The sequence below is a fragment of the Struthio camelus genome, chromosome 1, assembly GCF_040807025.1.
Source record: "Struthio camelus isolate bStrCam1 chromosome 1, bStrCam1.hap1, whole genome shotgun sequence".
NCBI lineage: Eukaryota > Metazoa > Chordata > Aves > Struthioniformes > Struthionidae > Struthio > Struthio camelus.
Window position 1 is genome coordinate 105,173,094 of NC_090942.1, and position 11,406 is coordinate 105,184,499.

The 11,406-nt window shown below is 41.1% G+C and overlaps 1 protein-coding gene across 4 annotated transcripts in view; it reads left to right on the forward strand.

The window, feature by feature from the left end:
* The first annotated feature begins 1,902 nt into the window (after window positions 1-1,902).
* Window positions 1,903-11,406, forward strand: part of CRYBG3 (crystallin beta-gamma domain containing 3) — a 124,214-nt gene continuing 114,710 nt past the window's right edge. For 2 of the 4 annotated variants that reach the window (XM_068909292.1, XM_068909262.1), the window contains exons 1-4: window positions 1,903-2,028; window positions 4,945-5,095; window positions 7,541-7,602; window positions 9,177-9,245. In XM_068909292.1, the coding sequence (XP_068765393.1) occupies window positions 4,973-5,095; window positions 7,541-7,602; window positions 9,177-9,245 (254 nt within the window). In that variant the 5' untranslated portion in view covers window positions 1,903-2,028; window positions 4,945-4,972. Of the gene's footprint in view, window positions 2,029-3,206; window positions 3,227-3,979; window positions 4,013-4,944; window positions 5,096-7,540; window positions 7,603-9,176; window positions 9,246-11,406 lie in introns of those variants that run through there. The other 2 variants (XM_068909274.1, XM_068909270.1) reach the window with 2 other exon arrangements.

The following is an 11,406-nucleotide window of genomic DNA, read 5'->3' on the forward strand; positions in this document are numbered from 1 at the left end:
TGGTGCATGCAACAACGAATGAATTTTTCATTTTAGATTTGGTTACAGAAATGTCTTTGCCATTCTTATCTCTGTTGACTTTAGAACTAGTTCTTCTTTAGAACTAGATACTGACTAATTTCAGTATGAAAAGCAGGAGATGAAACAGTCCTCTAAAGTAGATTTACCTCACCACTTGATTAGCATTGAGAAAGTGCTTCAACTCATGATTTCATTCTGAGATTTACACTACTTGGTTTTCCTTTAACGTGTCATAATGTCATTATGAGGAAATCTTATCTTCTAGTCAGAACCCTTCTGGGTGTAGGGAAATCATTAAAATTATGATTGCAATTTACCTTGAACCCTTAATAACAGTAGAAAGCAACAGTCCGAACTACAAAGGCAAGCAATAGACCACAAAACTTGGGGACTATTTTTAGTCTTGGAAGTTTAATGTCAAGCACATGGTAACTGGAGTTTCTGGCTTTAGATTCTTAGCAGCAAGAACTGTCCACACAGGTATTCAGCGGCTATTTCTACCACTCCTGTTCCTCTCCTCAGAGCAGAAAGTAAGACAGTAGATTGAAAGCAATGTTCAGCACAGGTGAAACTAGACTGATTTTTTTTTTCCACCGTTGAGGGTTGGAACTCCGTGAAGGAAAACTGCTTCAAGCCAAGCAGCAGTACAGACCCTCTTTCAGAAAGCAGGGGCAGACCCATGGCTGCCCACCCCTCGCTCTTCATTTACCTTCTGTTTTAAAAACGAAGGACAAACCCAGAAATACACTTTAGACCCGGCATTACAGGAGCGTAACGAGGGAGGAGCGCAGGGGGCTGAGTGTTGTCGCGGTGGGTTGGCTTGCGCTGCTGCTCTGGGAGAAGCGAGCATGGGACAGCGTGCAGGGCTGCCCACCGAGGGCTGTGCTCTGCTCGACGGCGTAGGGTCTGCAGCGCAGGGCGCTGCTCGCCCCCAGTGCAGGGAAGGGGACATCCCGCCGTCCAGTGACTACTGCAGCGCCACAGAAACGAGACGCAGTGAGAAAAGCCTGTGGTGCTGTTCCAATTTAAAAATGACAAGCCGGTTTTAACCGCAGCCCGCCCAGCTACTTTCGATAAACACAGCAACCCAGGAAGTCACCGTACTCATTTTTACAAAATTCAGAACAATTCTGGCCTTTAAACGTAGGTATGTGGCAGGAAGGAGACGGGGTTTTAGGTTGTATCACCTCCTGTTTCAAGTGGGAACAAGTCATTTTACCCCCACGCAGCAGACCTAGCACCAGCCGGTCTGACTGGCCTATGCTGCAGGGCGAAAAAATTAATAGAAGTGTATTTCTCTCTGCCGTGTCTAGCCTAAACAAGCTGCCAACTCAAACCCCAGTTACTGTATTTACCTAAACCACAGACGAGCTTAACGCTTCCCCTGTATATTGCACTCCACCAGCCGCCTGCTGAGGAGCTTGGCTGGCTGCCAGCACCCGACCCCGCTACGCTGGTCTCCCGTCGGTGTGAGGCTTTTCTTCCTACATTAACCCGCGGGGGGGTTTCCCTGCGCGCTCCTGCGGGAGCTGCGCTCCAAAGGAAGGCGACTCTGGGAACAGCAAGAACGGCGTCGGTGCCGGAAGCGGAGCAAGCCGTGAGCCCGACTGTAGGCGAGCTTCCTGGGCCGGGGGGGGGCCGCCGCCCGCCGCCCGCCGCCCGCCGCCCGCCGCCCGCCGCCGCCGCCCCGCTCCCCGAGCCCACCCTCGCGCCCCCTGCGCCGCCCGTAACCGCCTCAAACCGCCGAGCGGCCGCCGTTGGGGGGCGTGGCCCCGACTGGAAAGGGGCGGGGTTCCAGCTGGCGGCGGGGCACTGCCTGGCGAGTTCGCCGGAAGGGGCGTGGCTGCGGCTGACGAGCGGCCGCGGAGGAGGTGGGCTCAGGGGGCGGGGCTTGGCGAAGGGGCGGTGGGTGGAGGGGCGCAGCGCGGCGCGGCGGTTTCCGCGGTAACGGCGCAGGCGGTGGCGGTTGGTGCCGGGCCGGGCCCGGGCGACATCTTGCGGGCTGAGGTGTGTGCTGCGGCCGGGGGCGGGTGTGGGCGTCGCGGGGCCCTTGCGGCTCCACTCCGCTTCGCCGGCCCCGCGGCTGCCCGGCCGGCCCGGGTCTGCTGTGAGGGAGCGTGGGCGGGAAGCTCCGCCGCCGGCCCGGAGCTGCTCGTCGTCCTTGGGGGCCTCGGTGCCGCCGCGGCGGGAGGGGCAGGGAAGCGCCGTCCTCCAGGCAGCGCTGAGCAGCCGGACCACCTGGTCCTGGCGTCTTGGAGGCTTCCCAGCTCCGGCCCTAGGCACCACGCCGGTCCTGGCAGGCCCAGAGCTCCTCTCCTGCTCGCTGTGGGAGTAGGGGAAAGAGGGCTTCTGGTCGGAGTTTTAAATGATACTGACCGTAAAGGATGGCCTGGGCAGCCCTGGTATCTCAGCGTTTAATGTAAATAACTGTAAATAACCTGGTTTATTCAGCTCATCCAAGCGAATTAAATGGAACCACAGCATGGTTTAGTTTGGAAGGGGCCTCTGGAGGCTGTCTGGCCTGATCACCTTCTCAAAAACTCAAAATACCCGCAACGCGGCTAGCACACGTTTTAATTTGTCGTTCATGCTTAGCGCTGATAAGCAGGGTAGCGGGTTGTGATGCACGGCTTAGCCACAGAAGGGAGGTGGCAGAGCCCGGACATCATTTGCAGGAGTGCCTTCAGGGCCGTGTGGTTCACCTGATGCTGTTTCACAGCCTGCTTAAGCACTGCTTCTCCAAATGCCTTGCATGAGCAGTTTATCTGCTTCAAGAGTTTCACAGCCTGGTTAGGCACAGTGAATATCAATCACTGCTGCCTAAATAGACTTAGTTTAGATTGCAGGTCCTGACGTAGTAGATTCATGGAGTTTGGAAACAAGTTACTTGACCAAACTCTCTTTCAAATAATTTTAGGGTAGGTCTAATGTTATATGTTATTTAGTGCCATAGGCTAAATATCAGTTGGCAAGAAAAGGATCTTATGTGCTTTAGGTGCAAGTTACCTCAATGATAACATCACCTGTTGTGCCAGTTGAATGCAGATCTGATTTCCAATAAAATTCCTGTTTCACATAAATTGCTTTCCTAAATGCTTGCCTTTTGAACTAGTTATACTTAGTTTGTTCCAGGGAGCTGATCTCTTCACTGGTAACTCTTTTTAGCTGAGGAGAAGCATGGAAGAAAAAGGACAAGTAAGGAAGAGTATGTTTTTCCCGTTATATTTTTAAATAATAACTTTGCCAGTTGTTATGAAACTCTGCTAGAAAAATGTTAGTTAGCTAGAAACTGTTGTTGAAGAACGCATTTTAGGGTTGTCCTATAAACATCTAAGTTCTTCTACTTTCTCCTCTTTCACTTAAGAGTGTCTGCAAGGTTCACTCCTCCTTCCCTTTGTCATTGCCTCTTCTCATCTCAGCCCTCAATTTTGTGAATGAATGTATAAGATCCGGGACATGGCATGCTCCCTTTAAGTCACAATTTACACCCCTTTTTCTTGAGTTAGTTTGGTTCATTGAGAGAGACATTGTTTCACACAGGCTAGAATACTTGGGACTGGAAAAATGAAATGTAACCCCTGTTCTTTCAGAAGTCTTTCTTCTGAAGTTAGAGGAAACTTTTTTTTCTTAATGAGAGAATTGCTATAACTAGTTTTAGGCTTGTTTGGTCTGGTAACAACTGTTTATAGCTATTACGGACATAGCCACTCTACAGATTACTGCATCAAAATGCATTGTAGTGCCAAAACTTTAAAAAAAGATCCATATTTAAAAAAAAAAGTTCATACTATAAGCAAAGATGATAGTTTAAGGGACTAATTTCACTTTAAAAATTTGAAACTGACTTATAGCAGAAGGTGGTTAATCATCATTTTGTAATTACTTACTGAAGAAGTGAGTCTGAATACTTTTCATTGACTTTGTTTTTTCATCTTCCCTTTCTGCTGTGATTTTCTAGGGTAATTAAGTTCACAGTCTGACTTGTTCAGAGGTGTGTATTTTTTTTATTAAAAAAAAAATTACAAATTTCCTCTAGCATTAATTAAATACTTCATTGAGTGTATCACAAATATTTGTTTTCAGCTATATGATTGTTGAAAGGATTCTCAGTGAGAGTTATTCAGGATAGACAAAGGTTATCCTCCTTGCAAAACATGTTCAGCCAGGTACTACAAAAGAACACGTGATATAAGCTCCCTCTCATGTGTTACTGCCAGGTAACTTCAGTCAGACAGCTTCTGGGCAGGAGCAGCAGCTTGGCTTCCACATGACGTGCAGCTGAGGGTTATGTTGTCTGGCCTCATGCCTGTCGAATCTATTATAATCAGGTTCTATTTATACTGAATGAGTTCCTAATTTGTATGTGCTAATATCAGCAAAGCTGTTACAATTAGTGTTTCAACTGAACTGACGGAGCATACTTTATTTATTCTGGTTTCAGTAAATCATATAGCAGGTGCTAAAGAAGGCAAATACGGTGTTAGTCTAAATTATGATGACCAACTAGACTTCTGACATTTTGAAATAAAATGTAATTGCTTTGGGGTTTTTTTTTTCCCCTTCATCCCAGTTCAGTGGATGGTAAGGAGGTATAATAGTTGTGCTGTTATGTGGAATGCTTAGAGTAATGCCAGCGTTGCTACCCAGTGAACCAAGGACCTTGTGTTATATAGACAAGGTTATAAACAGCCAATCTACTTTTGTATCAAGGCTTCTTCACTGTAATCAGCTTACACTCCATTTACTTAGTATACCAGGCAAGCCTGCTGTGACAGTATTTGTATAACATCTTAACATCTTACTCATACCATCCTTTTAAAAGTTTAAGGATTTCATACCACATGCCCGCCTGCTGTGCTAGCATTTCTGTGCTTATAACAGTTTTTAAAGAGCTATTCCCTCCTTTGATCTTCTGAACAACAGGTGATCTCTGTGTATTTGAGCAAGAGTTATGGGATTGTTTGACAAACTGGCAGGATGGCTTGGGCTGAAGAAAAAGGAGGTTCATGTTTTGTGCCTTGGTTTGGACAACAGTGGCAAAACAACGATCATAAATAAACTTAAACCTTCAAATGTAAGTAGCTTACTTAGTTCACTGATAACTTTCTTATTGCAGAGTTGATGTTTGTTTAAACTGTTTTTACATGCTGTTATACTAAATCTGACCGTGGAAAAGGTGTGCAGAGCTGTTGTGATTTAGTACAGTAGAAAAAATGTATTTTGAGAGGTCCAAGCTGACTAAAGTTAAATGTTTTCAGTAAACGTTTTCATAATTTGCGTGTGAATGCTTACAACGCTGCTAATGTGGCACACTTTCTAAGATTGCACAATAAGGAAATGTTCATGATGGCTGAAATCAAGACCTGGAGCTTTCTTAAGTCACTTAAGTAATTGTTACAGAATAGCAATTACAATTCATGTGTCAAGCATACTGGATGAATGCAGTTGTATAACAACCTGTACTTGTCTGTATTTATCATCTTTGCTGTAAGCTCTTATTGAGAAATAATAAATATATAATAAAAATAGTAAATAGTGGGAAGATACAAATTTAATGATGGGTTCAGCATTCTGAAAGTAGGGTAAGTTTCAAGTAACTACCATTTATACTTGCAGTTGGCTCATCCATTGATGAGTGTTTATCAGGTCGCTAAGAACGTCTAGCATCCTGAGCAAAATCTGAAGTAGGATTACCTTGTTTTTAAGGAATTGTTATAACAATAAAAATTGTTTAAAGAATTTCTGGCTAAAGGAATGGGAATAGATGAATTCCGATGGGCATGTTCAGGGCTAGGGGCTTGTTCATCTCTGTTATATGCATTTGAGATACTTTGAATTCTGCTGTTTGTATGAGGACACAGCTGTTGTTTTTAAACTTCCAATTAACTTTTTCTGTAGAATACCAGTGGGCTTAGTTTAAAAATGTAACTTGGCAAAGAAACTGCTACTGTTCCTTTCCTAGGAATTGGTTTTCCACTGAAAATTAAATAGATTTATAAAACTACTTACTATCTGTTGCTAGTCGTTTAGAGGCAAAGATACAATTTGCCTCAGGCAAATAATATTTTTATATGTACCTTTTGGAGACCTTCACTATAGCAGAGTTCTTATGTCATGCTTTAAGCAGCGAAGGATTCAGAACTAGGGTTGAACACTGACTTCAAGATTTATCATAGTGATGGGTATACAAGAAGGTGCGAAGAGAATTACTCAAGTAAAATAAATATGTTTTAATAAGAATGCAAGGCATGAGAAATTCTCTAATGTGCAACAAATATCGTTAGATCAGACTTGATAAAAGTGCTTATTTTTAGGAAGTTCAATGAACGGATGATTTTGAGCTCTGGCTTTTCCCAGTGCTCCTAAGAAGAACTGCTACTTTGCCCTAGGAATGATGCATTAATTGACTGGCAACAAGAAGCGTGTCCTTCCATTTTTCTCCATCTGCTTGCAGTTGCCTCTGTGAGGCCTGATAAATATATTCAAAATAAATGTTAAAGAAATAACACCTCTTCTGCTTCACACAAAGTTGTCCCTTGATGACAGGAACTGTTGGCAAAACAGTTTGATTGTTGAAATACCTTTTTTCTGCAGCTGAACAAACTAAGCTGACTTCAGTTGTATGTGAGGAGGAGTCAACTGCTTATAGACAATGTTTATAATAAGAGGCTCTAGAAAGTCTGTGAAAGGATTGAGTGTTACTTTGTCAGACAGCTTTATGATCTAAAGGAGCGTGACCTTTCTCTCTGCTCAATATCGTTGCTTCTTAAAGAAGGTGTTTTGTTTTACCAACTTAGCTCATGGATTGCGTTGCTAGCTCAGCAGTAAGCCTTGTTATCAGTCACGTCTATTAATAACCCTGTATGTTTTGGCCTTTCCTGTCTGATAAATGATGATTTCTTCTAGTGATCTGATAGTTTGAATAGAACTACAATTAGGCCATTGTGTGATCTGTTGTATGCTTCCCAAAGTCAAATAGATTCCTCTAGCCCATTGACCCAAGTAGGAGTATGGCCAATCTAGTATGCTGATGAAAGTATGTCCTCACTTATCCAAGAGGCTTGGGGTACTGTGCAGTTTTGTTTGGGCTGACTTTTTGATCTCCAGAGTGCAAAAATATTCTGAACTTTGATGTCAGTCATAACTCTTCAAGCTGTGATGTTCCATATTAGCATATCTCATATTTATTTCATAGGTAATACACATGTGCACACACCCATTCTAATGTAAAAGGGAGGGATTTCGCTCTTAAGGCAGAAATGTCTTCAGCCCTTATCTTTTCTCCAATAGTATCCACCATTTTTTTCTGGAAAATACAAAACCTTAGTTCTGAGTTATTGTACTTTTCTGGGAACTTATTAAATATACAATGCCTGGATTTCTAGAAAGTTTCTATATTGCACAGAGAGCACAGAGTCTGGAAAAACAGATGTGTAATGTGTTTGTGTTTCCCATAGATTTCAGTAGTTAATGTGTTTTCTAACTTGATTTCAAAACACATGCTTTCTTTCCTTTAAAGGCTCAAACTCAGGACATAGTTCCAACAATAGGATTCAATATAGAGAAATTCAAGACATCCAGGTAATATGTCTTCTTTCATTTGTTCCCTTTAACAATAAACCTGAATATATACTTAATTGGACTTACTTTCCTCTTTCAGTGTGATGTAACTAAGTATAATGTGTGGTAGTATAATGAAATGTCATACAGTTTGCTGTTTGAAATGCTGCAGTATCCAGGAGTCCTAATCACTATTCAGGAGAGGCAGCGTTAGAACGTGTTGTATACAGTGCTATAAAACTGTATGTGTGAAAAAGCAGATAGTTTTGCAATGGTGTGTACGAGCATCTGATCTCCTAAAGAATTCGAGAATCTCAGCACTTTTACAGACTTGAGGAGAGGCAGTTGCTTGGATGGTAGCCTGTATTCCATTAAGCACTGTCACTGGAGAGACTCTGAAGAGATTGTAGTCTAATCTCATTAAAGGAAAAATAGTGGTTACATCCTCAGCAGTATAAAGATGGCAGAGGCGAAGGTCAGGAAAAGGAGGAGGAAATTATTGGCTGAAGGAAGGCTAAGCTATAAGGAAAGCTAGGATACACAAATGGGAAGTGATGAGACAAAAGATGCTTGAAGGAGATAGATAGTATTTTTATTTTGTAACCTTCACTATATATTTTTAACGGGTGCGGTCAGGTTTCAAACCAACCAGCATGCCCCTTTGGATGAGAGATCTGCAAGAAAATGTTTTTTTCCTTGGGCTGACACATGGAATTGATAGGTTTCACGTTTTTATGTATTCTCTCTCGGTAAAATACATGAGACAGGTTTTGGGCTTCACTGTGTTAGAATGTAAATCCATTTATGTTGCTTTCCTTTATTCTGATTCTGTAACACGAGATATGACCTGCAAGTACACAGTGTAGAGTAATTTTAAAAAATTCATAAATGTAATATTACAATCAAAACATCATTTGGGGGTTACTAAGAACTTTGCATGGCAGGGGCAGCTATTCTAGAATCAGGTAATGTCTGAATTCAGAGTGGAATTGGTATTTTGAGAAAGCTTCCTTTTCAGCATTGTACTGTGTTTGGCACTTAGGTGAACTCTCAGACCTCCAAAGACTGCCTGTGGTAGCTGGGTCACTCATTATTAACAGATTGTGATGCTTTTTTTTGAAGCTGGAGTGGGGTTTTTTTTAAAAAGCCTTTTTTACCTACAGAAGACCTTGGATGCTGTTGATGTCTGTCAAGGAACAGAGTTTAAGACATGATGTGGGTGTTAGGTCATGGCTCTCCTGAATTTTATTTACACAGTGTTATAAACAATATTGTATACTTATGTCAGAAGAAGAGAGGCGGAATGGAAGCTTATTTTTTATTTGATGTAACTTTTTATAATCAATTTAGTTCTCTTATGCAGAAAATGTGCAAATAATATGTAAATTTTTCATCCTGAAATCTTTCTATAGAAAGATAACAAAGCTGGAGAGGAAAGTTTGAAGGCACATATAGTACCCAAAGTTCCTTTTGGAATCTTTTCCAATTGATTAGGATTTAAGCTGATCATGCTTTTTTTTCTGTCAAGGTAACAGAAAATACTTTGTCTGCGGTTTTGTTCTTTGTTTCTGTGCCTAATTCACTTTTCTTTGCAGTTTGTCTTTCACAGTTTTTGATATGTCAGGCCAAGGCAGATACAGAAACCTCTGGGAACATTACTACAAGTAAGCATATCATTTGTTTTAAAATATTGCTGTTCATATTAGCTGACATCCATGTTATGTAAACCTAAGTATGATAATACCTAGTGGTTAGAAGTGATTCGGAGAAGACGTATAGCCTGTGTTCCACAGAAGGTCATTCTGATGATCGCAACTTTTCTTTCTGATCTAAAAAATGAAAGCTTTGCAATACTGTTAACCAGCATACTTCTGTGGACTTCTTGTTAACGCAAATATCAAGCATGCTAGAGATGAGATATAAATGTCAAAACCAAGAAATCGACCTTGTAAGAAACCACCAAGGTAAGTTGGGTATCTTACCTTTCTGTTCTTCTGTATACATGTGACTTAGGACCCAAAAGATGTTGACTGATGGCTGAGAATTTTAAAAGTAAGGGAAGTGAGGAGCGTCAGAAAATGAGGCGTGTGTAACCAAGAACTTGACGAAATATTCTTAAATGTTATTCATTAAGTAGGATATTCACCGTACTTCTACCAGTAAGGCAATGTGATAATGTTATGTAGAAATCATTTTATATTTTTATTGCTTCTAATGAAACTTGAAGCTTTTTTTTTTGGTTACTCTCTGGGAATGCCTGTTGTCGACCTAAATAAGGTGAACAACACAGTAAACCACAAAGAAGTAGCTTGAGTTCTCTATCCTGAATATTTTAATATTGATGCCTGTTTCAAGTGGTAGCGTTAACTTTTACTCTAAAGTCTATCATCTCCTTTCCCCGCAGAAATGCGTTAATACGAAAACTTGTTGCATGGGCAAGAGATTTTCAGAGTTATTCACGAGTGTTGAATGCATATTCCCCAAGACTTGCTTTGGATTTCAGTGATTGACTCCCTCAAGCTGCTCTCAAAATGCTAGTCAAATGCTTCATAAGAAAATCGTTTTTCTGTCTCTTGTCTTTGATGCAATGACTTATGCCTTGCGTGCCATAAACTACTTTTATTGTGTTTATGGTTTTCTAAAAGGGAGTTTCTTGGGTAATACTGACAGTGAAATGTGCAGTTGTGTCCACTTTTTCTGATCCAGTGCAATAGTCAAACATTTCAGATTTACCTTTAGCTAAAAATAATATAGAAATAATAATGTACTATGCTTTGGTTATAAAGTTAGCAAGATTTGATTTTGCAAGAATAGCAAAAAGGCAATTAAATCTCATCACATATGTGTGTGCAAACAGGTGCTTCAGAGTTCTTGAAGCTTACCCTTTTCTCCTGCTTAGCTTGAAACTGTCTTCTAGGATGTTTTCAAAGTATGCATGTCTGAAATATTTTTTAAACTTATGTTGCGTCCCTGTTACTGTCACATGTTTGAAGTTATTTTTGGGTAGCAAAGGTATGCTAGGACTCTGATTCCTCTATAGAAATTTTGTATGCTCATAAAAATTAGTTAGGCGTTCTCAGCTAATATGCACAAGCATTATTTACAATTTAAATTCTTCTATCCTGTACCCCAAAACAGAATGGGCCTTCTCATACAATCTTAGGCTGATCAAGTTGTTTCTGTTTTTCAGTAGGTCTAGAACTGTTCCTTATCAAAATACAAAGGTGGATGATGCTGGGGGGGGGGGGGGGGGTGAGACTCCATCAGTAATGGCCTCTCTTGAAAACGCAGAATGAAGGAAAAGTGTGTACTTACATGTATTAAGAAGATGAAAAATATTTTTTGTGGGCCTAATTTTGTTTTTTATCCTTTGTGGGACTAATTCAGATGAACAGTTAGACTTTATTTTGCTTGCAAATACAAATGGAACGTCATCTTAAAATGTCAATAATATCCTGAAATCATGAGTTGAGTAGCATCTGTAGGTATTGTATCTGCTGTTGTATCACCAAGCAAAAATCATTCAGTAGTTTTCACATCTGTTTTTCAGAACAAAAAATCTGATACTCTTTGTGCTGACTTCTGTCAAAATTAATCTGCATATGCCAAGTTATTAAATGACTGTGGACATACCATTTTTCTAAAAGGATAATTGAGCATCCTCTAAACAAGCTTGTCTTAGTTTAGGAACTAAAGAATTTTGATGGAAGCCTAACTCTTGAGGTTTTCTTTATATGTTTCATCCCACCATGTCAGCGTTGCAGTTGATTACATTTTTCAGAGTTTAGTTTTCTGCCTCAGTAGTGAAATCAAGGTTTTCTGAAG